The sequence below is a fragment of the Epinephelus fuscoguttatus genome, linkage group LG18, assembly GCF_011397635.1.
Source record: "Epinephelus fuscoguttatus linkage group LG18, E.fuscoguttatus.final_Chr_v1".
NCBI classification, from domain to species: domain Eukaryota; kingdom Metazoa; phylum Chordata; class Actinopteri; order Perciformes; family Serranidae; genus Epinephelus; species Epinephelus fuscoguttatus.
The window spans coordinates 17,119,647-17,147,318 of record NC_064769.1 but is presented as its reverse complement, the minus strand read 5'-3'; the positions used below and the strand labels follow the sequence as shown (position 1 = coordinate 17,147,318).

Below are 27,672 nucleotides of genomic sequence, written 5' to 3'. Positions count from 1 at the left end.
TGACTGTGTTTATGGAGTTATACAGTATATCCACTGTAAATAGAAACTTGAGTTCAACTCCAATTTCACAATGAAGGAAAGGAGATGAGTTCAGGGTCATTTGGAATTTTCAGTCTGGAGGATTTGCATGTTTTTGTACAGTTGAAGGAACCCAGAGCACCTGAGGAAATCCCCTGACAGCAGGAAAACATGTTAACAATACAAAACACAGACGTCACGGTGATAAACTACTATGCAGTACTGTGCCTACACAATTCACGCTTGTCCTTCCTCCACCATCTGTTTTGGTGGTGGTGGTGGTGTGTGTGTGTGTGTGGGGGGGGAGGGGGGGTAAGACACATGTAGCTGTCCAGCTACTTTTACAGTAACACGGAAAGTTCTGTACTCTTCACTTTGCCCTTGGCTGTTACACAACGAAAAGAGAGGCATCCAGGTTTCGTTTTTCCAAGCCCAAATTAGGCGGTGCCGTGTAGCTTTGCTCCCACCTCTGGCATTGACAAGGTTGGCACCTTCACCCCTGCCCAACCAATGGCGATCACAGCTGTCCCGACTTGTCTGCTCAGTGAGCATTGGAGGGACAGGGAAGGACAGGCGGAAGGAAGTGTTCTCATCCTCCTCTCCTTGTCCTGTATGGAGGACCCGGTGGCACTGGCACTGTAGTTTCTCCTGCTCAGCAGGTGCTGACTTTTATCAGTAGTGACATGAATGTACAGAACTGCCAGGGCACATCCACCCAGTTGCTGTCAGGTGTCGTTCCTGCTAACACTCCACCTAGCCCCTGACCTCACAGGCACCCGGTGCGCCTGTCTGTTCGCCTGCCTGCTCTGCTCCCTCTGCACACCTGCGCAGACACACATATATACACATGCACGCACATCCAGCCCAGTCGTCAGAATAAAGTGTTGGCATTGCAGTAAGTTACCTTTTATATGTTTCATACGTATCATATCAACATTCCCAAAGTTCCATAGTTCATATTTAATGTATATGAGTTGAGCTGAGGAGGGGATGGTGGATGGCGTGACACCTAGGCGAGACAACTGCCAAGCAGGAAATCGCTGTTCGGAACCAACAAACAACAATTTTAATTTTTTACGAGATGTTAGGACGTTTCCAGCCGTGTTTGTGGCAACAAAACTTTGTATTTCAACTGCATGTCAGGATATTTCCAGCCACGTTTTAGCGACCAAACCAAGGTTTTTAACTACATGTTGTGACATTTTCAGACGTGTTTGTGGGGACAAAACTGGGTATTTTTAAGGACACATTGGGACATTTCCTACTGTGTTTGTGGCGACCAAAACCGGGTGTTTTTTAACAACACATTGGGATATTTCTAGTTGTGTTTGTGGCGACAAAACTGGCTATTTTTTAGCAACACGTCGAGACATTTCGAACTGTGTTTGTGGTAACAAAAGCGGGTATTTTTTGACAACACGCTGGGACTTTTCCTACTGTGTTGTGTGACAACACTGGGTATTTTTAACGACACATTGGGACATTTCCTACTGTGTTTGTGGCGACAAAACCGGGTAATTTTTAACAACATGTTGGGATATTTCTAGTTGCGTTTGCGGCAACAAAACTGGGTATTTTTTTAACTACACAATGGGACTTTTCCAGTCGCGTTTGTGGTGACAAAATCTGGTATTTTTAATGCTATGTCAGGACATTTCCAGCCATGTTTGTGGCATGTTAAAAGACATGATCTTTTCCTAACCTTAACCAAACACCTTTTATGTCTAAACCTAACCACATGTTAACCACAGCTTTATCGCAACATAAATTTGAAAATTAAGATGTAAAGTTTCAATATATCTACATGCACAAATCTCACATATCTGTTGTTTGCAGAATGGTACAATGCCAACATTTATTCTTGTGATTGCGTTGGGCACGTCATATACCAACTCAGATGATGATGTCTCCCCTTAAAAAAAAAACACTGAATTTGTAGCTTCTCGTGCATCTCTCAGAATGTCTTTGTTCTTCCCAAAGCCACAAATGAAACAATATGATGTAAACACACAAAATGAGTGTCCAGGTGTTTTGCATACCTCAGATGTACCAGCTCACAGGTGCTGCCAACTTCCTCCCTGAAACAAAGAGCACACTGTCTGCGAAGGCTATGATGAGGAATTTCACTGCCTATTACAGCAGGCAGAGCAGCATTTGAATATTTCATATCTAAGTCAGAGTTATGAGATGACGCCGAAGTGTGAAAATATGATGTTTGACTCTTGGCTTGGAGAAGGCAAGTGTGGTCACTGTGAAAAGGAGGTCAAGGTTAAATTTGCTTTGTGGATATAAATAGCCCTTCAGTGATGTCCCCCTGATCTCACTGTTATTATTTATTAATCGTCGTCATGATCTGGGGAGCACATCCAGCCTCATCATGCAATTTCAGACAGCTGAGGACAATGACAAGAGGAGGATAAATGCCCAGGCAGAATTTCAGACCCTTACAATGAAGCCCATACGGTCTCGGCTATAGTGAAACAGGCCTATTTGTTTTGTGTAAAGACGTCATTGCCCTTTTGTTAAACTGCCATATTCAGGATTGCTGACGCTGGTCTTTACAAGCATTGTTCTTGCCAGGGCACATCAGTGGTTGTGTTCCCGACATGACTCTGCCTTTTGTTAAATATTTTTTTCATTGACATATTTTCTCTATTCTACAATTAATTTGCACCAAGAGAACCTGAGGCTTGACAAGTAACATTACACATACCAATAAAATTGTGTTATTTGGCTGGGAAATTATTACAAAATGTCAGAAGTTGAAAGTAATCAACTCCTCTGTCCCGGCTCATTATACAATCTGTTCCTTCTGTTGCTGCTTTTTATTTTGTCTTTCCCTGTTTCGTCCCTGTTCTGTAGTGTCTGCACAGTTTTCAGCTGCTCACTCAGTTCACCTTCTGCTGCACCTTTCAAACTTCTTTCCCTGCAAATGAGTTGTTAGACATCGTCCCTTGGGCTGTTTTGACAGGGCGCTAAGCTAAAACATATACCATGTGCTGCACTTGTAACATAGTGAATGTAAATCCAGTTCATAACCTGTTTGTTCTTCCATTTCCTCTCTCTTGCCTCCCTAGTTTAGCAATCTGTTCCCCACTGCATATAATTGTTACAATCAATTCAAAAATGTACTCTAGTAAAAGAGCCAGAAACATTTGTGGGGATATATCTCATTTTTTGTTGTTTTGATTTATGCCCCTTTATTTTTTTGTTGCTCTTCGTGATTCTTGGTTTTTTAGCTATGCCAATTGTGATTAAGAAATGACTGTTTATTTACAAAAGACCATTTGTAAAATTGAAATAATGTTTTAAAACGTATTTAACTTGGCTACCACAGTCCTGATTCTGCAATACTTGTATCGTGTTTGATTACTTTCCTTTTATAAATGACTCTGTTTTTGTCCGTGCATTGTAGACCTGAAGAAATAACTTTTGCTCACTCAGATCTGAGATACAACTCCCCTATCCATCTGTTAAATATTAAGCTAGAGCTAGCACTCTTTTAGCTTAGCATAGCATAAAGACTGGAAACAGGGGGCAGCAGCTAGCCTGGCTCCGAAAGAAAAAGTCGGCACATCCAAAGGTTATGTGCGAGACTAATTTTTGGCTGGTTGAGACAGTGAGTCTCACTGTCACTGCCCCCCACAATGAAATAATCGCATCACACATAACCACCCCTTTACAGATGGTGTTTTTCATACCTTTAGACACTGCAAGACTAGTTTCCCCCGCTTCCAGTTTTTATGCTAAGCTATGCTAACTGTTTAGCATACAGGCTATACTGTGTCGCATACAGGCATGAGAGTGGTAGGCTATCATTCATCTCATCTTAGAGCTCATTTATGTATTCCTTCATTCATTTTGCTCAACTGCTTCACCTGTTGCGGAGTCACGGCAGAGCCTATCCCGGCTAACATTGGGCGAGAGGCATTATACACCCTGGACAGGTCGCCAGACTATCACAGGGCTGACACATAGAGACAGACAACCATTCACACTCACATTCACACCTATGGCCAATTTAGAGTCACAAGTCATGTCTTTGGACTGTGGGAGGAAGCCGGAGTACCCGAAGGAAACACAGCTGACCCGGGTTCTAAGCAGGAACTCTATTAATGCTAACCACTCTACCACCGTGCTGCTCATTTATGCTTAACGTTAGATATGTGGATTTGGACAAGGATATAGCCTTCTCTCTGTACTCCGTGTTCATTTCGTCTTTATCCATGCACATTTTCTGAAAGCTTATAGATATGAAGGAAACACAGCAGTACCACTGGGAATTGTGGGGGTAGTGTAGCATAGTCTTAGCGAGATACAACTGTGCGACACAACAAAGACGTTTTAAAAAATTGCAGAACAGTAGGAATTGGTAAACACAGACCAATGCCATCTTCAGTGCTGCCTTCATTAAAAGGCACTAAATTATAACCTCCTCCGTCTTTGCCTCGTTTGTTGTTCCCCGAAACTTTTGACTCTGCACTCTAGTGCCATCTAGTGGATGTATCAATACCAACATAAAGGGTGCGTGACAGTATGTGGGCAGTGATAGTCACAATGCTCGAAATGAACTGATCTATTTTCGTACATATGGAGAATATGAATGACCCTTAACTCTTAGGAAAAAAAGTGAAGAAAAGTCAAAGTATGCCTTTAATGTTTGCAGTATTGCAACTAGTGGTATTTCATGAGTCATGATTTGAAAATTGTTGTCTGTGCCACAAACAGAACAAGTTGAGAGTATTCTGTTTAAAAGTTTATTTGATTATCTTACTTTTTGTTTTTTGTTTTGTTATTTTTTTAATGTTTTGTGCCACAGGGAATAAAGGGAGTGAGGTTGGTTGATAAATTTACTTTTTTATGAAATATTATTGAGGCATTTGTGTTTCCTGATCACAGTGAGTTGGGAGTAGTTTTGTGAGAGACATCCTCATTCATGCAGTCCAAATGTCACTTAAAGGCGCCATCAGCAATTCTAATCCAATACACCTTTGGCCATATTTAGTGACCTCATGGTCCACTAGCCGACTGTTCTGTGTGTACAATGAAAAAAATATATATATAGTGTTCACACACAGCCCTGGCTCTGTAAATGGGAAACAAAGTGGCTCGAACTGAGTTTCACAACACTTTGCCATGAGAAACAGAGCTAGGACATGATAGTAATTAAACGTAAATAACATCAGAGATATTACCGAACCTTCTGAAGGAGCCTTGGGTGTTGAGTTCAAATATCAATAGTCTCGCTCCAGAATCACTGACTCCACCTTTGAGTATACTGTTACCCTTGTTTTTAGAACATTCAAATTGTATTACAAACCTTTTAAATCTGCTTTATGTCATGACTGTGTTGTTAGAATATTGCCCAGACTTATCTTTTACCTCAGAGCCGCCCGGAGCCAGCTCGCTCTTTATGCTTGACTCTCCGCCAACCAATGTCATGTGAGGCGTCGCTCTGGAGCTGAGGTAAAGAAAGTACATTTTTAATGATTTAGCATCGAGTGCCTTTCTATTCTATATTCCATCATCTCATTTCCATGATTTGTAACTACTTGGTGGCTGGAATTATTCCTCAGGGAGAATAATTCCTTGGCACAGAAGCAGACACTCAATTGAAAATACACACTGGGCAATTTTAATTTGAGAGGATACTGAAAAATGACCCATTTATTAAGCCTGTTTGATAATCAAAGCTAATGGATCGTTTCAATTTTCTTAACTCTGCGACTGCTAAAAGGAAATGTGGAGAGGCTGACTGTGTCTTGTAATTTGGATATATGAAATGAGGTGATTTATAATTAAATGGAAGTATGCTTTTGTGATCATAAAGCTTAATTGTTTGAGTTATTTTGTAAAGAGCAGTTTTTTTTCCCACTGTAATGATTTGAGATGACCTAACCCTTCGGTTTTTTTTTTAAGTTATTGCCACCACTAAAGAAGATCGAGACGGTCAGTGCATATGTGTATATTATTATTATTGCCATAAGGAACTGATCACGATGCAGCTGCAGATCTGAATCTCCGACAAGGTGTCTCAGATCTGGAGCGAACACAGAGTGGCCCAAGGGCATTACAGGTGCATCATGATGACGCACACTGTTCATCAATGTCCTAGTCCTTGACAATGTCATTCTAAACTGAGGAAAAAAAAGAAGCTTCTGGGATCTGCTCAGCGAGGCAGGCTTGTTTACATTCTCCCTTTTCTTACTCCTCCTAATTCTTTCTGGCATTCTTTTTCCTCTCACTCCTTTGTTTTGATGGAAGCCGGTATCTTATTGGTGGAAACGAAAAGACAAGTTGATTGATCAGGCCGGGGGGTATTGATCAAGCTGATCCTCTGCTGTGACCCTTGACCCTCCGATTGACAGCAGCCCCTATAATGAGGCCTCAGAACGGAGACCATGGGATGGGGGGTTTTGGGAAGGGCATCTGCGGGGAAAAAAGAAACCCAAGGGGATGGGTTGCGTACACACACATACACACAGCCCCGGCTCAATCAACTTGGTGCCATTGTTACGTTGCAATGCCCTCGATAACCCCAATTTGCATAATCGGCTTTTGCATTGTTTGGCCCAGACACATTAAGGTGCGGCATTGCATTGTTGACTGCAAATAAGCACGTGCCCATTGTTTGCTCATCTCAGTGTAGCATTATGCATTGTTTACTTATGCTACAGCATGTGTTTTTCTGCTTACTGACTTTACCATCACACTAAAGCATTATGTTTCCCTTCCCCGCTCAGAGTAAAATATACATTACATCTTACGCAACACAGTGTGTCCACACAAACCAAAACGTTGTTTTCGTGCTCCACAGAGCACTTCGATTATTTACGGCACACCCAGAGAGCATAAGGTATATATATGTTCTTTGCAAGGTCCACTGCATTTTGTTAAAGTTGTTTACCAACCGCATTCTAGACATTCCTGCCATTTTTCTCTCGGTTACAGTCTCCTAAGGACTACACCTCTCTGAGTGCTGTGAAACATTTGTACCTTGGCACATTGAGAAGTCTTTTTTTTTCTCTCTGATTCACGCATTCATGCAAACAACCACAAAGAACAGACACACACACACATACACTCCATGCACTTTAACACAGGCTCCCTCCTACACTGTGTGGCCATATCCATTTCTGCTTACAGGTAAATGTGCAATCTGTGCAAATGCAGCCATACAGGTAAACACTGGTGTGCAAGCATGCACACTCACACGCACACACACACACACACACACACACACACACAGACACACAGACAGACAGACAGTACAGTTGTGATGCTGGCGCCACACAATGGATCTGAGGCTTTATGAGGATTTGGCACGTAGATTTTCTTTTATTGTTCAGATAAGTGTAAATATGCCCTGCCTCAAAGATATTGAGGCTTGGTTGTATTAATAAAAGGAAAGTCTTAATAGAGGCGTGAGGCTTTGAGGTCACAGAGGATACTTGAGAGAGTGTTGACTCTGGTGACAGGTACAGCTTGTCCAAATTTAGACAGCCATTGATTTAGTTTTAGTCATTGTTGCATCCACATCTCAGTAGCATATAGCAAATATTCGTATTTAGTTTTTGTATTTAAAATGGCAGGCTGATCGGGTATATGTGTGCGACTTGAACAGCAAAGCACCAGGACATCCGGTGGTCTCTAATGGTTCCCTTTACTTTGTTGCTATATTTAAAAACAGTCACTGTGTACAATGTTGAGACCTCCCGACCTCCACACCGCAGGGGTTTTGTCTGGATGAAACAAACTGTGCTGAGGCGACCTCCACAGCAGCATTAGCTCCACTCTGAAACCAGATAAACCGGTGTACAGTTGTTATCTACATCTTTCATACATATTGTTTGAGGTTTTCTCTCCTTAGTGCTTAACAGTGTTGCTGCTGCTCTGTGGTCACTGCTGTCAAATTTGATTAATCTCTTTAACAGCTTGTGCGCAGCCTCATGCAGTCAGCGTGCAAGTGTGTGCAGTAATTTGATTAAGTTTTCTGATTGTTGAAAGTTATCTCATATTTGGATATGAAATTATTACATATTTTCCCATTATTATTATTATGACCATTATCGTGACAATTAACTCCAGATTTTAGATATCCTGTTAAAACCATTAGTCTGTGTTTACCTTAATGTAATAGCAACAAAATTACTGCTGTTTTGGTTTTGGGGGTGGGGGACTATGTTGAATAAGTCTGGTTAAAGCTACATATAATTTTATTTTATTTTTTCGTGGATGGGTGGCGGTGAGAGGCTATTTAAGGGGAACACAACATTGACGTATTATCACAGAAAGTTAATATGCCGCACATGTTAACACATTTACACATCAAGCAGACACAGAGCAACATTAGCATTCATTTGGAGTCTCACTGTGTTCACCTGAAGAATAAAAACTCTATATTAACTCTCCTTTTATCTCTGTTTTTGGTCTCAACCAACTCCTCATGGAAATATCTTGTTCTTTAGTTTCTAAATGCTCCACTATTTCCACAAGCTAGTCGCTAACATTGTCTGCCATCTGGTAATCTCCACAAACAGATATGTGTATACGTATGCAGACTTCATAGGCAGCAGGACAAGATTTTGGTATTGGAAGCATTCTTGTTTCTGTTTGTCGTCCAAGTCGTATTAACCAATTGCCTTTGAGCAGCAGGTAAACAGCCTATATGAAGAGGCGCAAGGCATTGGCCGAAATACAATCTCAGAGCCCACTGGCTATTGTCTGATGATGATTTAGCTTTATACTAGCTTTGTTTTGTAATTATTCGCATTTATATTCACATCCAGATATTTGTTTACAGAGATAAGCCAAGTGGCAAATTAGTGGAGGAAGTCTTGACTCTCCTAAGAGGTTATTGCCCAGAGATGCTTTTTTTTGTTGTCAGACCAATAGCTGATGGGTTCTGAGATTGGTCATTTGGTCCCAGACAGGTAGCGAACAGTGTGGGCCATAACACTAAACCATGAGTATAGGCACTAGATTTTGTCGAGCTGAGGGGAACTGTAGAGTTGGGTGATAAATCTGCAGGCTAATCCCCGTAAACGGCAATTTCCACAATGCATGTCATCATTTGGACCATTTTTAATGTACAAAATATTAATTATAGCAGCTTGAAATCTACAATAATTTACTGTATTTTGATTTAAATCTTTTGATTAACATTGGGATGAGGTTTTGTGCATGTTTTACTTACATTAATGTAAAACAAAAAAGACATTTTGTGGTTAAATCTTTAAGGGCTGCAGTTTTATAATGCATATTTGATGGAAAAATGACTTTCCTTTTTGTACCGTAAGTGCAATTTTCCCATCAGGTTCCCCAATTAGCCTAAATCAAGCCTGTGTGGACATCTACTGTACAGAAGGTGTTAAAAGGACAGAAGGCGCTGTAATCTACGACTCTCCAAATGTCAAAAGGGGTTACGTATCCCATAAATAATTTTTTATGGGTGTGTTTTACAACATGAAAGCCCACACAATATACAGTTTGTTTTATGTGAGGAACATCTTGTAAGTAAAGGAAGGCGATTTTGAGTTCAATGAGTTCGATGTTTGAATGTAATGCTGAAAATTCACTAGTTGCAAACTGGGAATGGCTGTTGCATGAATTTGGTCTTTGCACTCTCTTCCTCAAATCTTTCCCTACCCTACAGCAATCCTTTGGTCACCCTAAATGTTTTTAATAAGACCAAGCTATTTTTCTTCCAATGGGCCATATCCCATTCACCTTACCAGACATTTTTCCACTCTTCCTCACCCAGATGGATCAGACTACTTCAAGCAAAAAGCTCCAGAAAACTTCCAAGAAATAATTTCTTTCCTTATTCCTTTCTTGGAAAGCCTTCAGTTTCAGCCATCATTTGGTGAACTAGAGGCCTGCGCCAAATTGTTGTCAGTCCTGGGGGCTTGATGCCTCAACCTGGTTAATACCACTGCAGAAACCACTCTACTTTGTGTTTTTATGGACAAGCGTCACTGCAACTGTATTTCAAGTAGGCCGGCTAATGAGCTTTTTAACCATCTCCATATGGACGTGCTCTAACGTCTAGACGGAGGGGCAGTAGTGGTGGCAAGCGGTGGTGTGCTGACTGTGCCGTACTCTGCACTCCTGCACATATAATTCTTCCCCACGAGCAGCAGAGTTAAACCAAGGGCAAGCGTTGGTTGCCGTTGGGGACCCATAATGGGTTATTGTTTACCACACAGCTCACAACAGCGGCTAAAATCCAGGATGTGAAGATGATGAGGAACACACTCCTCATGCACATTTACATATGTAGACAATGATGTGATGCTGAGCGTGGTTCTGTATTTCCTGAAGTGTCCACGTGAAATCTTAACTGTGGGATTTGGATTCCTGATAAAGTATTTAACATATCATTCTAGTTCATAATCAACAGTGCATTAACATTGGCATGAAAAGAGACAACTGAAAGTGTGAAATTATTGCACTGAATAGTCTGTAGTTTTAGCCATGCTTCCAAAGGTGTTGCAATTAATTTATACATCTTAGTCATCAAATGCTATTGGATTGTCTCATCACGTGTCGGGAAAATGTGTCATTGCTGAGGTAGAAACAGCTAAGAAGTTGGATTGTAAAGGTTGCTATTGTGAGGGTAGGTTTGACTAAAGCATTAGTTTTTTGTGTTTTGCCTCTCCGAAGCAGATACATTTAAAGATGTCATTGTTGCATTGCAGTGTGGATGTGAAGACTGAGCATTGTGAAAACACTGATGTATTTTTTTAAGTGATGAAGCTTTCAAAAACATGACCAATGCACTTCCATTTTCTGGAAATGGTAAGAGACCAACTTTCTGTCACCTCCAACTCCCTTATGCATTTATTTACTCCGTACTAGCCCATTAGTCTGGCAATGGCAGTAGTTTGATCAGCTAAACTAGAACACAAAATAAACGATCAAAGAGAAAGTCTGATGCAACAGAATTGAGCTTGACCAGCTAAAACATCCGCAGCCAAGTCTGTCAAATAAATCTACCGGTTTAACCGCACAGCTTACCAGGCAGTGGTGGGTAGGTATTATGCCATTGTTTGTCAAGCAGCATTTAACTAAAACACAATACAGATTTTTTTTTCCTAATTTTTGGTTGTGTTTTTGGCATTACAGCATGTACAGCAAACATTTAGACAAGGAACCAAAAATGCAAGCATAGACAGAAAACTGTAAACAAGTAAAACTAATTTGTATCCATGTTTCTCTGAGAAAGTGTAGTCTCATACATACAAATCTCTTACTCTGTTTCAAGTCCTTAACAAGTCATAATGCTCTCTTTGCCACGTGCAAATCAATTTTTACAACAGATTGATAATGTATTTAATTTACCATAATCATGAATGGTTGCACATTAAATCAAGTTCAAATGCCATATACTGTGCAAGCAGCATATTACGACTCATACCTATGCTACTTGTAAGGGCTCATTTATGCTCAACATTAAATACGGATACGGATACGGACGGAGCCTTCTGTCCGTGCTCCGCGTTCATTTCGTCCATATTTCTGCACATTTCCATAAAGCTTACAGATACGGGCCAAACAGAGCAGTATCACCGGGAACCGTGGGGGCAGTGTTGCTGTCACTACCCGATACGTAGTTCTAGTGAGACACGAAGAAGAAATAACAATTCAATTTCTTTCATCGGCAGTACTAGAGAAAATAATTCTCCGTCCTCCAATCGCAATGTATTTAACGGCCTCACCAACCACCGCCTCCTACAACGCTGCCAAAAAACTGACAAAAACAGATTTTGTCTTTTATGCAAGAGGTACATTATCAGTATCTCCTCCACAGTCGCCATGTTTGTTTTTGAGTTTGTTGTTATAAACTTTTGACGCTGGGCTGCCTCCTGGTGGATATATTGGTTAACATCCATGCCAACATAAAGGGCGCATGGAAGTATGTGGGCAGTGACGGTAACATCATTTGAAACGGATGTATACATTTTCGTATGTAAAGGGAGCATAAATGAGCCTTTAGACAGCACTCTCTAGTGCCCATAATAATTATTACCGGAGCAGTAGAGGAAGTGAGGTAATAAAGTGAATGAGTCCATGTAATGGTGTAAGGACTTCTTCCATCTCCATACACCATGTATGGAGATGGAAGAAGTCCTTACACAGTGAGCAGGAGGGTAGGTGGATGGGTCAAACAAGCACAGGACTGTCACTCAGGAGACTAATATGCATGGCCTGAAGTCAACATTGACTCATTTTAATAACAAGGTAGCCTAGTATGCTGGTAGATTATGCTAGTGACAAATTTGACGTGATGTGCGTGACATCTGTCATGTGACCTACGTGACAGTAAGTTAGTAATTAAAGTATTTAGGCCAAACCATGGTGTTTTTTCTAAACCTAACCTTCCAGTTTTGTTGCCTAAATCTAACCAGATATAATTTAATGGCATCAGTTTCTTAACGTAAAGTTAGTTAAAACTATGACCGTTTTAGGATGGTAACATATGTTGTTTTGGGAATGGTCTTATCCTCCTGAGACCCTGTGTCCTCATAAGAGGGCTTCACATTTTGGGTTTACTTGACCTCATACTTCATTCTACTTAACTTAGACCTGTTGTCCTCGTTTGACACTTTTTTGTGCCATCTAGTGGTATTAAGAGCACAATACACTAATCCATGTAAAAACAAGATGGCAGCCATCTCTGCCAAGTCAGTCTGCTGCCGATCCCGACACAAATGTGGACAAGGTAGAAAACCTGATCACATTTTATGGTTGAAACTTGTTTATTTATGATTAATAATGTCTGTGGTTTGATATAGTAACAAATTTGACCAATTTTAGCAACAGTAACAAGCTAAGACACTGTTAATTAGGAAGTTTTCGTTTGACATTGAGCCTTTATTATCGTCTCGTTTGAACACATTGGGACTTAATTATTTTTGACAATGTTTAGTTTTTTATATTCATTGGGTCCTACTGATCCCAAATAGCTAGGAGAAATTAAAAATACACACCAAACAAAAGTTCGTGTCTCAGGAGGATATATGTTGTTTCGGAAGTCAGTGGAAATCGACCTATTCAGATGTTAAGGTATACAAGAGCATTGAACTAGATTATTGAAAGTTGTTGTGTTGTGTGTTGTTGCATTTTCGGAACCCATCGGCTGTATTCGGCGTCTGACTTCCGGCAGATGGCGATACAGCCTCTGGGGGCAGACCTCCAATTTTTTGGCATTCCGGTTTGATTTGGGCGGAGGAGGCGAATTTCCATTTCCGACTTCCGTTTATATATAAGTAAATATGCTGAACCATTGCAATGGATTCAGAGTTTGCAGTGACGCCAATTATGTTCCGCCTCGTTAGTTCACTGCATGGAGCGTTTAACCTGGCAACAACTGCAGCCGGCTCAAACGTGATTGGTCAATATCACGCGGACTACAAACAGCCTAGCACCGGAAACCAGGGCTCTTCCGCTCTTCTTCCGGAGGCAAGATCTCTGGGGTTTGCCTACAGACTCTACATTCACTAAATGTAGAGTCTGTATATAGAGACTAGTGTTGTTGTGACTGTCTGTAATCCACGCGTTTTGCATACTGCAATTTGTCTTTTGTTGACTACCGCAGTTTTTGTACAAAATTATCTTTGGTATCACTTTTTTTAAAACTGTGCTCAGTAATGCAGTGTTGGCTCTTCATGGTTCTCCCCTGCAACTTGACTGAATGCTCTTGGATTGGTTCAGAAAGTGGATCTGTGGAAGTATTAGTGTGGAGTATTTTGGAATGAACAGTATTAATGTTCAAACCAATTGCCAGAAAAACAATTTGGCATTGTACATTTCTGCCAATTACGGATTTAAACTTTATGTTTTAGTAGTGCTGTGGTTAATGTGTGGTTAGGATAGGCACAAAAACCACTTGGCTATAGTTAGAAAAAGATCATGGTTTTGGGGAACAAATCTCAAAGCAGCAATGTTTGGGTAAAAACAACTGCTTTTCATGCCACTGTCCTTGCTGGAAATACAGCGACAGATTGCTACAAAACACCCATGTTTGGTGCCTAAAAAGCCACTGGAAACACAGCAATGACTTGCTAAATCACATCCAGTGTTTTGTGGTTTGTTGGTCTAGTTCAGTTGTATGCAGTGGTCTGCAGCTTGGCAGGGGTATCCCCTAGGTGACATACCATCTGCCTTCCCCTCCATCTCCCAATGACAAAGTCAGCTCATACACTATGTCACTTTAGAAATGCTGATATGATACAAATAAAACCTACAAATACGTATATGTGGTTTGCCGAAACGTACAGTGCCCACATTTGGATGACTGGGCTGTAATGCTGGGTGACTCAGGAAATTATTCGTGGCACACGTTTTAAATAACATACTTTTTAATCTTTGGCCTTGGAGGAAGGTATCAAGTACTTTCAAGTCAAAAGACTCAAGTCCAAGTGAAGTCACAAGTCATTGGTGTTAGGGTCCATGTTGAGTTTTTAGATTTTGTAAAGTCGAGTCTAAAATCATCAAATTTGTGACTCAAGTCTGACTCGATTCCAAGTCACGTGACTTCAGTCCACACCTCTGGGGCTTTGTCTGTTAAAATGTGGTGTTTTTGTCACGTAAAAATGGTTTGGGGAGCTGTTTTCCAAAATGTATCGGCCAGTAACCAACTAAAGTGATCTTTTGCTCTAAGAAAGAGTTGTAATTTGATGCTGAAAAACCTGCCTTAAAGGTACAGATAAGTGGACAGATGTAGTCTTACGGGAGTATAGAACAACAGGATTTTCTGTGATAAGAAAAACTAGATGTAGAGATAGAACATAGTCACATCCCCTTCCTCTTCTCTTACTTTCGGTTGCTCTACAGCTGGAAGCTATAACTAATAAATGATGTAGCACTTGGATAAGGGAGGATAAAGGGGCATACTGAAAAGTTATGGAGTGGGATAGGAATGACAGAAAAAAATACTGATATGGTGTGATGATATAAATGCACTTAGGACAGATGTTTAAATTACAGGTATGAAAGGAGGACACAAGCCTGTGCTTAAGTTAACTTCTGTGATCCAGAATGATCTACTATCTGACTTAATGTGATTCAGTTTGCTGTGACGAACTAATGGAAATTAAACAATAGACTTCACAAATTCACACAGAATAAGTCAACGTTTTATTTTCATCAACAAAGTGGCATTTTGTTGATTTTTTTCCTGCACCAGTAATCTGACTACTTTCTGTATTCTATGCTCCATTTGGCCTGTTTTGATTATCAAGCGGTAACATAATGGCAGTCTCTATTTTCAGTCTTCATATAGTGGGCAATGCCACTGTCCAGCTGAACTGGCTGCCCTTCCATGCTAAGCGCATATAAATGACAGCTGTCATAAGCATTAGAAAAGATTAAACCCGATTTATGCGAATGTATACATTTTCTGTAATCTTTGCGGCATTCTGTTTAAAAGTAACAAACAACACCTCCGTCTCAGTTGTCACATCTCTTACTGGGAAGTGGTTCCTTTTTACCAGAAACTGCCTGCGTGACAGTTTTCATGGAATCACTGAAAACTCAACCTGGTATGAGTTTGTAGGTAGCACAGGATTATACTCTTAAGGGCTTTAAAGGGTATTCTGTAACGGCATTATATTTAGAAAGAGCCATTGCCTTACAAGGTCCCGGCCACTATTATGGAATCCTATTGTCGCTTTGCCTTTATTTTCCTCTCACATTTCTCATCCAGAATCCCCCATATTTACTGTAAACCTCATCTGCGTTATTCTTTAATGTGTTAACATTGTTGACACTATATCATTTTACTCTGCAGATCATCCACACACAAAAATCGAGGCAAAAGCATTTAGGTTTGCACTTTAGAAGAGTCCCAGATTAAGCTGGGTGCATTAATGGATTATAGGACAATGTTTTTTTCCTATTTGACTCGCACTGCTCCACAGTCACTCTGATGACGTGGTGGGATTATTGTACAGTACTGCAACCACTTTTCTCTAAACACAAGTGATAGGGACACAACGATGGCTGCATCGCCATGGAGCTAGAGATAAAGTTCGAGGATGCTTGCGACCTACATGGCATCAGACACAGTTAATGTAGTTTATTTTTTAACACTTTATGATTGATGGAAATTTAAAAAGCCATTAAATGCACATCATTGTTGCTCCATTTTATTGTTGAATATTAAGTTACTGAGCTTTGTGTTGACAAAATATGCTCATGTTTTACCTGACTCACCAAGCTGTTGCTTGTAGATAGCAAAGATGTTAGTGACAAGGGAGAGGAAGAAGCCAAAAACTGTATATCTGATACACACACAGGACAAAGAGGTCAGATAATGTGACTTAAGTGACTGGAAATCTCTTGCATTGTCATTTGGGTTAAAATATTACAATGATCTTGCTCAAGTTGTACCTATTACTGCCTCATGTGTCTTATATGCCTGTTTTAACCGATTCGACAATGTCAGAGGTTTCCATTTGTCCAGTTGTGTTTTATTCACAGCTGATCTCTGACTGATCTTAACATCATGCCCCTCTGTAAGCGATGCAGTGCATCGTGCTTTACGGACTGACTCAGATTTGCAGTGGGATTTGCAGAATCGCGCACGGGCTCCGTGACATGAACCGTCACGGGTCATTAGGTTAAGATGGGATGTTGTCTTCCTGAACCATCAAATCCAGGAATAACTGGGAATCCAGCCTGTTTTGAAAAAAGCAGAGATATTGTGACGCTTTCCTACTGACAAATGGTAGAAACGGGGGAGGCACACTGTTTGAACTTTGCGCATGTTGATTGGTCTGTGCCCTGAGGGGCTGGCTGGTGGGTGCAAGACTGTACTAAAACAATTCAACTCAATCTCCTTGCATAACGGAGGGATGGCGAATGACCTTTATATGAGCATGTTTCAGGGTCCCCCCACCACCACCCCCTCCTTCAGTCTGTACATAGTGTACCAACCTGAACGGATGCTGACTGTAAGACATTAGGTCATCTTTTCTATCTTCAGCACTCATGTTCTTTCAGAGGGAGAGAAAGTGACAGTCTGATCTCAGGTGAAGAAGTGAAGAATGTAATTACAGGACTGGAGAAGTCTTTCACCTTCTGTCATGATACTTTGGTGCCTTAGAGGGTTTACTTTTCTATTTCCTGTCAGTGTTCAATTTTGATATCAAGTACATTTTGTGAAAATCCACTTGCAGTACATTGCAACACTAAAGTACATTCAAGTCTGTGATGTGACCCAACGGTATTTTGCTGAATGAATTTTTTTTTTTTAGGTCAGCTGAAAAAAAAAATACATTTTACCACTAAATGGGCATCAAACGCTGGCAGTCTCGTGGGAATCAGGAGTTTGTGGGACAACGACCCAAACAAAAACTCTTTCAAAGGGGATGGAAGTGTTGCCACACGACCACATCTGACAGGAGAATGTGTGTTAACAACCTGTCATGTGAAGGTTGGGATACACAAAGTTATCCACTGTCTTCCTTTTGACAAGATTTAAATTTGTGGTCCATGTGAAACTCTTTCTCAAGGTCAAACACCTCTCAATATGCTCAAGACACAAAAGGAAATATGCGGCCCGAAGTCGCAACACCATATGAAAAAGAAAGCAAATATTTAATGTTTGTTCTCTCTTCCCTTTATGGTAGGTGGCAAGTTTTGGCTGTCTAAACACACATTTACAACAAACAACCCTGGGAGAACAGAGAGGAAACACCAACATTCCAGCTGACTGTCTCTATGGAAAGCCACTGAAAGGTAAAGTCACTCAAAATATTCTCAGAGTAACAGCAACACTAACCAAAGGACTGTTTTTGTTTCACTCAGCAGCTGAGACTCATGCAGGCTTCGTCATTGCTCTCAAAGGTTTACAAACTTTCAGTGGAGAGCGTGGTCTTGAAACTCAAATCCATCCAAAGTGACGGGTCAGTAAACATTAAGATGTGTGGGTCAGCCTGAAACTTTAATATCCCTTACATTCATTTTTTTCAAAGTCAAAAATCTGCGCGTGGTGATGGTAAACTGGAATAAACTGAGATTTAGGGTAATCAAAAGAAGAAAAAACACACAGCAAATAGTCACATAACTGCACTTACTGCCATTCTGAGGTTAAAAAGTTCAAACTCTGAAAGAGGAAAAGGACATATTATCCATCAAATTAAGTTAAGTAAAAGAAAGGACAAGAACTGCTATGGCTTTGTCAGCGTTCTCCCATTACGTCTTTGATCTACTGCTTACTTTATTTTGAAAATACATTAATGGGAAACATGACTTTGACGGGACAGTCACTCTGCCAAAGTAAAAATGGAGGACTTTCCCAAGAGCCTGTGAGTGGCATGATAGTAGTTTTTAAATATTGCATAAATGTGTAAATTTTGGATATTGATCTTTATTGATTACATGTATATATTTTACCATTACAAAAAAAGCTTTGCTCCTTTATTATGTTTGGTGCAATATCTTTGGGATAGTTTTCAGTGAATTTTATTTATATTGAAGAATAACAAGCCTGTATCCTGAGGAAATATGAGTGCCAAAACCTCTGATTGTGAAAATGGAATCAGCTTTAAAGCTTCCAGGAGGCAGATTTCTATAAAGAACAGCAAGGGCTGGAATAATTCTCCCCTGTTCTCAGACTTCTTGGTTAAGGGTCCTGTGGTTGTGGACTTGGTGGAAGTGTTGGATTGTTTAAATTGTAACCGCTAGAGGGATACATATACGCCTTTCAAACTCCGTAAACACCATCCTATCACTATGTGCCACAGAGAGCATTACCGTCAGTGAGAGTTGCCTACCTGTGTGACTTCCCACTTTGAAAAAAACACAGCCCCGGAACATTTGAAACATGAGTTGTTCTTAAAAAGACTTAGAGAGAAACTGCCTCTAAAGCGGACGGCGAGCTCCGACTCCTCCAAGTGTATCTGTGTGCTCCAGGCAATCAATGAGGACCGCGATGCTTACTACTTCTGCAGCTCTCTGTCCCTCTTTCTCTCATTCGCCTTACCAGATATTATAGTGCATTTCAACTTTTGTACAGGCATACAGGCGAGGGGGAAGTTTGGATTCCATTTTTGAGCACAATTCACCTCTTGTTTTCCTGTAATAAATATGAGAGGTCGGTTTGTTGTCACTTTTCTTTGGAATTTAATATGTGCCATTTCTTATGCTGTTTTACGGGTAGGATAAGGAAACAACAAAAAGGTGTGACAAGAGCTTGGCGGACAACTGTGGATTTCTGCGAGTAACTCCTACCGTCCAAAGGGGATGAGGGGGGCATCGGCCGGACCCCCCTCTTGATTGATTACTTATTAGTCATCCCTTTGGCTAAATGGGACCCATTGAAAAGGCACCGTGGAACACATACATGAATCAAATATTCCTGTGTCCCCTGAATGTCTCCAGAGTAGTTTTGCTTAAGAGAGGGGGTCGTGGCTTAGCATTATAAAGAGGGAAAAACAGCATAGCTTTATGGGTTTATTTAGACAGTTTCTACGCTTTGACATTCTACCGCTGTAAAAAAGACAGAAGGAAAAACTCGAGAGGATTCCAAAGAGGAGAACATTGTGGACATACATTTTTTTCTAGTTATTCCGTTGTTTCTTTTATTTTATTTTTTCCCTTCTTATTTTAAATATTTTTTTGCCATTTCCTCTCCCGAAAAATGAAACTTTGGACATCTCCCTGGGTGTCTTGCCTGGTGATTCTCATCTTGTGTTTTGGATCAGAGTGCGGGACAGTCCGGAGAAAGGGGAGATCCAAGAGGGAGTTGGTGCGCATTAGGGAGGCGAAAGCCACCATCCCAGGGGCTTGTGCCACACGTCTGCCCCGGGGCAAACGCTCTTTGCCCGGCTTGGAGCGGCGGGTGCTTCGCCAGCGTCGGCGCTCCTCACAGGCGGAGGAAAACTCTCCAGACCGGGGGAAAGCTGTCTATTTTACCGGCAGGGGAGATCAGCTACGGCTGAAGCCCGGCGTGGAGATACCCAGAGGAAATTTCACTCTGGAGATGTGGATCAAACCGGAGGGAGGTCAACGATCACCCACAGTGATTGCAGGTAGGATAGCCTACACATCCTCCATCCTATTGTCAACCCAACTCCTTTTATTAGTGTAACTCCAAAACTGGCGAGTTAAAATGGAAAACGAGAACTAAACATGCAAATGTGCAGTGTTTTATCCCAGTGTCATGTAGTCTGAAACAAAGCAACATGCAGTTTCAGCGAGTTGAAAATGAGTTCATCTATCAGACTAGACAATGATGTAATGCTCTGAAAAGTACAGCGGATATTTTAGGTAGTGCAAGCATAGGGTCACTGAAGATTTTGATCACATTTAAGTTTGCCAGAGAGAAAAACGCTGCAATATGATTTTAATTTCCTAATTAATTTCCCTGTAATTTTCCCACTTAAGAATTCTGATGTATGTGCGCCGTGCTCATAAAAGTGAGGAGTGCGGGCAGCAGATATAGGCTACTGCATCATTTGACCGGCAGCTGATGTCACTGTGCGTAAAATGTAATTTCTCTGAACCGACTTGGCTATTTTAAAACTATGATGTAATGGCCAAAACTTTGTGAGCGAGCACGTCACGTCAGGCACAAAGCGGGAGAGATCCGTTGTAGGCGCTCAAAGCGCACAGCTCAAGCCGCAAGCTTGAGTGTCCCCCAAAATCGACACCTTTGGATTGGCTACCGGAGTTACGGGACAGGACTGAGAGATCCAGGGTTTCCCTCTCCAGCCCGAAAATGTCCTGCTTGTGTTAGTGGCGGTGTGCTTTTCATGGTGACTGCTGGTGCTGTATACAGTCTGCCCCAAAAACGCAGACTGTGGTGCGAAATCATGCGTTATTCGGCCAGTCTCCAATTCAAGGCACAATCAGATAGTGATGATGCATCTCTATCCACTGACTGCGCAGAGGAGGATACACACACACACGCACACACACTTGAGTAGATCCCTGCCGTCACAGGAAAGCTTGTAGTTGTCATCTGTGCGCACTCCTTTTTGTCCTGCAGCCATGCGTAAAGGAGCACAGAAAGGTATTAAAAAACTGTTATGCATCATCTGTTTTGACCAATAGCGCTTTTGTGCATTACAGTATAGGACTGGGCTTTTTTGTTGCTTTTCTTTGCCGATAGGGAGCGTTGCATACACAACTCTTTGCCTGCTACAGTACTTGTGCAGATGGCTGCCTTTGAACTGAATTGAACTGAATTGAACTCAGTCCTCCTCAGCCTCCCCTATGCCAGTCTGCACGTTTGGGGACTCAACTCAACCATATGAGTAAATTTACATGCTCCTTTTATTTTATATCTGTCTGGCTGTCTCGAACCCCCCTACACACACATAAATAATAGCTCATGTGTGTATTTGTGTGTGTGTGTTTTGAGATACAGTACACTTAGAGTTAGTGCTAGCCAGTTGGCAGGGACATGCTCTGCAAAACCAATCCCTTGTCAGAGTCTCAAAGTGAGGGAGAGGGGGGTGAGAGGGTCTGTTGTGACCTGAGTGACTCCTAGATTTACAGAGGATGGACACAATAACAGGAACATCTGTACAGTATTATGCAATCCAGTACAACAACAACACAAACAAGGGCCCCCACAATGACCATAGAGTTGAATGAACACCTCCTGGATACAACCTTAATAGAAAATGACACTATAGGTGTTACAGATGTTGGTGTTGGATCACATTATCTTGTACAGGTGTTGTTGTTGTACCCCCCCTCCCCCCTCCCATCTTGTACTGGCATCTCCACACTAGAGATTACAACTGGTGTATAATCTTGTGTGCTCTTTTTTTTTTTTTTTTTTTTTAAGATTTGCTCCCATTGCTCTCCCGTCCGTGTGTCACAGAGGGAACCCAAAGAGAACAAATATGATGATCAAACAAATTCAATAAAGCCTAATCTTTTAAATCCAATTCAGGCCTCAAAAATCCCAGTGCCTCTAAAATTGCTCCATCCCCTTGTTTTGATCCCGGCGCTGTGTTGTTTGCAGCAGCTGTTTTTTTTACTGTGTTGTTTTGACCACCACTGTTTCTCTTTCTCTTTCTGTCTCTCTTTTTCTGTCTTTTTCAGTTTTCTTTGTTGTTACACTTGTGTTGTTGTTTTCTGTGCAATTGGTTGGGAATCATCAAAATAGCATCAAACTCTGGGATGAGTTGCCTCTATATGTTGGCTAGCCCCCACAGTCTGTTTTAAAACACAGCTTTATTTTTCGGCTTCCAGTTCAGTATGAGAGTTGCCGTATTGCTTTTATCATTTTATTGTCATTTTGTCTTTTAATCTGGTCTTTGTATGTTTACTCTACTGTTTTTTGACTGTATAGCAATTTGGTCAACTTGTTTTTAAGTATGCTTTATAAATGCAATGGGATCGGCTTGGATAAAATGAGCACAATATCTGGCTTGACGAAAGAATAGTGGAAGCCCTGGAGTGGTTTGGTTCTTTGCATCCTTGCCCAGTCCCGGTGGCTCATTATTGTCTTTGTTTTTAAGTTGTGTGTTGCACACACACAAATCTCATATCTCTATGGAATATCTCCATTTAATAACAATGGATGATGGATCTATTTACCATACCATATCACCATACCATTACATCTACATATGGAATGGGTCCTCTTTCATTGAGTCTGCCATGTTTCTACAGTAGCCCAGAATGGACAAATTAAACACTCGCTCAAGATAGGGGCATTTGCATTTTTGTGTCAACAATAGTTCTCCTTCACAGGAGAAGTTTCAGTTGGTTGCAATCTGCAACCTCACCACTAGATGCCACTAGATTCTACACGCTGGACCTTTTAAAGGTATACTATGCATAGGCTCATACAAAAGTAATCTCACTCAGTCATTATTTATGGCCCACTAGAAGTGTGTGGCGGTGTATTTATCTGCAGAGACAAAGCCCTCTGCCTGTATTTTCATATTTTCTTCTGTTTTTGCTCTGTTCGGGATGTTTCCAGGCGCAGCACAAAGGTGAGGTCAGGACTAAAAAGGTAGAGACCACATGTCAGACAGTAAGCAACTCTAATCCAAGAGGAAGTCACAAAAGTTGAGGACACAGCTTTGAAAAAACCCAAATGTAGAGAGCCAAACACCAAGTGGACAAAGCTCTTTCCAAGACGATAGTGAAACTGGGGTTAGCTTTCACTTCCACTTTAATTTTTGCTGGTGATACTGTTTATAAACACTAGCTGACATTTCCTGCATAGTATTCCTCAAAGTTATTTAAGTGGAGTCAACCAATTTTCTCTCAACAATTCCTTGGAGAGCTAAAGCAGGACCACTTATGGGTGAAATGAGAATGACCAGGGATCAGTAGCTGTAACTTTATACTCCGCAGATGAGCAGTCAAACCATCATCAAATACAACTGTAGATTATCTTGTACCCTTTGAATTAAACTACAAGACTTCAAGGGAAAAAGAAACCTGTTTCCTGTACTGTCATTTCCCGAGTGTGACAGTTACATGTGGTCAGAATTGATCCCAGGTTGAAAAGCATTTGAAACATTTTAAAGGTTTACACACACACACACACACACACACACACACACACACACACATATACACACACACGCGCACACACGTACGCTCTGTCCAAATGTTATGCAAACTTTGTTGTGCTCTATTAGCCCTTGTATCCGGGTCATTTTGGGTTGTCCCGCATCAAAGGAAGAGGAAAATAAATCACAAGAGGAATGGAGGCTCTCCTCCATGACCTGCTGGGGACAATTATATGCAGACGTTAGCAGATAATCACTGCGATAACAGATATATTTTTGGTACGGTCATCTAGTCAGGTGATACACGAAAAAAAAAAAAGTTCAAAAACACATTTAGCTTTGCTGGTCCTTTTTTCATGGATACTTAAAAACTGTATCTTAATCCTGTTTCATCATAATTGAATGTAACTGGGAGACTAAGAGGAAGACGAATAACCTTTAGATCATGACTAATTACCTGGCAAGTGGTTAGAGTCTGAAGTGGGGTTAAGCCCTGAGTGCAACACTTATACTCAGCGATTAATACCTCTAAAAAACATCTTCACAGTCCCCTTATTAGTTTGAATCATTATCATGGTCATGCACTGTGCCTCACTTTGCCATAATGAGTGTTTGGAAAAGAGTTGTTGAGTTCCCCCAAATCCCCCAAATAATGTCCTCAGTGTCAGTGCAAGTTACAGTGTAGAAACGTGGTGTTAATTTATGTCATCTGGCGTTAAAAATGCAACAATTGGTAGATCATTTATGACTCATAAAAATCAGCATTTAGTTGAATTAAATCAGAGTGAAACTTGACAGCCAAGCCAAATGTTTAAAGCCAAGTGTTTTCAAGTGGTGTGATGACATTTTTTGCAATCAATATCCTTGTTATGTTCGCTAAGTTTGTTTTTAAGATATCAATGGGATTTTCCATTATCTCCTCAGGGAAACTGCTGTGGCGGTCACTTTAGTATGAAAAGTGCCTTTCATTGACCTTTCAGAGCCAGAACAGCTCAAAAGTAAACGAAGTCTTCATTGTTCCCTTCCTCCCTGCTTTTTATCAAGTCCTTGTGACATTTTTCTTTGTGTGTGTATGTGTTTTTTAACTTTTTTCCTGAGTGTGTTTTTCTTGGAAGAAGACAAATGGCAAGTGCGGGGAAGGTTTGCCTTTGAACCTGACAGGAACAGCTCTCTACCGTAGCGTGTGCACATGCAAATCCCTTTGCGTGTGTGTGTCTGTTTCTGAGAGGACACAAGTGTGTACTTCAGCTTTTCAGCTTGTCTGTGCATATGGTAGTGTGCGTCCTTTTTCACGAGCACATACGTATATATTTATGCATGTCCGTATAAGCATGTGCATATGTGTGTGTAGGTGTGTTTGTGTGAGCCAGAGGAGTCGCAGTGCAGGGTCTGGAAAAGTGTAGTGTGTTAGATTAATTGAGCATGGCAGAATTATGACAGCTGTTTACACTAGGAGCCCTACGAGCATTTTAGCACACCTTTTAGCCTTGAGTGCACTGGCTGACAGATGGAAGGCTTTTTCCTTCCAGTGTAGTGGAAAGCCTGAAAACGTCATCCACCAAAGGACTGACCTTGACGCTGAACCCAACCCTCGCTCTTTGAACATTAGTCCATTGAAATACCAAGTTAATGAATGCATACTGGAGTGTGCATCTAATTAGAAACAGGTCAAAGTTAGCAAGATGTCCGTGCAATCACCATTACGCAGCCACTTATTGCAGGCTCAGGTAGCCTAATCGATGGGAACAAAGGCATTTGAGTGGACAAGTGCACTGAGGCAAAGATGTGATCATCACTATGATAATCAGCTTATAATTTCAGACCATACTAAAGGCAGCAGAGGCAAATATGAAGGGTATTTACAGGCATTTGATGCACAGATCCTAGAAGCAAATTCAAATGACACTCAATGCCTATATGGACTGGGTGTTGCAGATTGAGTGCCTCTTTGTGGATGTATATAAGACCCAGAAAGATCATAGTTCCCCTGATGGTAGCAAATCCCAGGAATGATTTCTTGTGACAAGAGTGGAGTCCCGCTCCCTCCCCAGAATCACCTGTGAACATAGACTTTCACAAGCTGAGATGGACCTTGTGAGGCACGTCAAGGTGCTTTGGAATCTTTGCACACTTTGACTGGACCGTATGGATGTACGCACACAGTCATGAACACGCATTAAAACACACACACACACACACACACACATGCACAGACATGAACTTGTGTGCCTGCGCACACGTACCTCAACAAGCGCTAAACAAACAAGCAGTTAACATTCAGAGATCCCCTAAGAAGTGAAAACACATTACCATGCTGAAGCTGACATGCACGGTCCAAGTGAAACAGGAAAAAGGTGTTTTGGTGCCTCTACAAAAACAAGGCTTTAGCAGAAAACTAGCCTTTTCTGGCTACCCCACTGGCAGGGGACATTCACACGAACGACTTTAAATGCGCTCAGTGTTCACGAGAAGCCTATACAGAGAGATTTCCATGGGGTCTCCCTTAGCTAAACATGCACTTCAACCCAATTTCCAGGACAACACTCACTTAGAAATGAAAAATATATATCATATTAATACATATGCTCCCTATCTACATTTTTGGTCTCTCTGGAAATAACACTTCTTAGAATATTTGAGAATAAAACAGTGTTCCAGTGTATAGTTTGAAATCTGGTTCTCATATCGACCAACAAATACTCAAATAAAATTAGCATTAAGTTTCATATGTATGTTGCTTGTGAAGATTGCAATATATCATATTATTGAAAAATGAAGATGTGGAACGATAGCATCAGTAAAGTGTCAGCACTCTTACAGGTGACCACAGAACAATGCTTTTTATCACTGACGTTGATTTTCTTCCACGTTCACATCCACTTTTTCACCTGGAAATCAAGGCACACCACGTTAATCAACCTTTTTTCATTCTCTCTCCAGGCCTGTACGACAAGTGTTTCTACGCCTCCAGTGACCGAGGCTGGCTGCTTGGCATCCAGGCGGTTAGTGAACACGGGAATCGTGACCCCCGCTTCTTCTTCTCCCTTAAAACTGACCGTGCCCACAAAGTGACCTCCATCCACTCCAATGCTCGCTATGTACCCAACCAATGGGCACACGTGGCAGTCACATATGATGGTGTGTACATGAAGCTCTTTGTCAATGGCGCCCAAGTGGGCGTCAGTCGGGAGCAATCGGGCGATGTCTTCAGCCCTTTGACCAAAAAGTGCAAAGTGCTGATGATTGGGGGGAATGCACTGAATCATAATTACAGGGGGGCAGTGGAGAGGGTGGGCCTATGGAGGCAGGCCAGAGGGCAGAGGCAGATTGTCAGGGATATGCAGGCCCACGAAGACCCCCAAGATCTACCTCAGTTGGTCATACGTGAAACATTCGAGCACCCAGGCCGGAAGTGGCTGACTGTAAAAGATGGTAGCTTTCCTCAGCGATTAGGGTTTCTGGGTGGTGTCGGAGTCGTAAATTCTGAGGGATTATTGGACACAACGCTGGACCCTCCAACTTGTGGTCAAACTGTCTGTGACAATGTCGAGGTCATCAAAAACTACAACAACCTTTGGACCTTCCGTCGGCCCAAGAAAGTACGATATCGTGTCATAAATGTTTGGGATGATGCACGGATTAGGCCAACTGTATCAGACCACCAGATCAGCCTGCAGCACCAGCAGCTAAATGATGCCTTTAGCCCCTACAACATCACCTGGGAGCTTAGCATTCACAACGTGACCAATTCAGCACTTCGAAACAGATTGATCCTAGCTAACTGTGATATCAGCAAAGTTGGCGATGATTCATGTGACCCAGAGTGCAACCACCCGCTGACAGGTTTTGATGCAGGTGACTGCATGTCGGGATATCGGAGCCGTTGCCCTGAGCATAAGCAGGGGAATGGTATATGTGACCCTGAATGTAACTGGGAGAACTTCTTTTATGACCTTGGCGACTGCTGTAACCCCAATGTGACGGATGTGACCAAGACATGCTTCAACCGCTCTTCCCCACACAAGTAAGCTCCCTTTCTTCACATTTTGCATGTTACCACGTTTCAGCACTGGTAATCCTCTTTGGTGGTTGTTTAATAAACACAACGCTTAAATTCACCAAAAAGCTTTAACCAACCACAGCATTCTTTGCTTAATTTGAT

General features: G+C 41.5%; 1 protein-coding gene across 2 annotated transcripts in view; it reads left to right on the top strand.

The window, feature by feature from the left end:
* The first annotated feature begins 18,939 nt into the window (after positions 1–18,939).
* The window catches only part of pappaa (pregnancy-associated plasma protein A, pappalysin 1a), a 117,349-nt gene continuing 108,616 nt past the window's right edge, over positions 18,940–27,672 (top strand). For both annotated transcript variants that reach the window (XM_049604391.1, XM_049604389.1), the window contains exons 1-2: positions 18,940–20,057; positions 26,451–27,534. In XM_049604391.1, the coding sequence (XP_049460348.1) occupies positions 19,667–20,057; positions 26,451–27,534 (1,475 nt within the window). In that variant the 5' untranslated portion in view covers positions 18,940–19,666. The remainder of the gene's footprint in view (positions 20,058–26,450; positions 27,535–27,672) is intronic.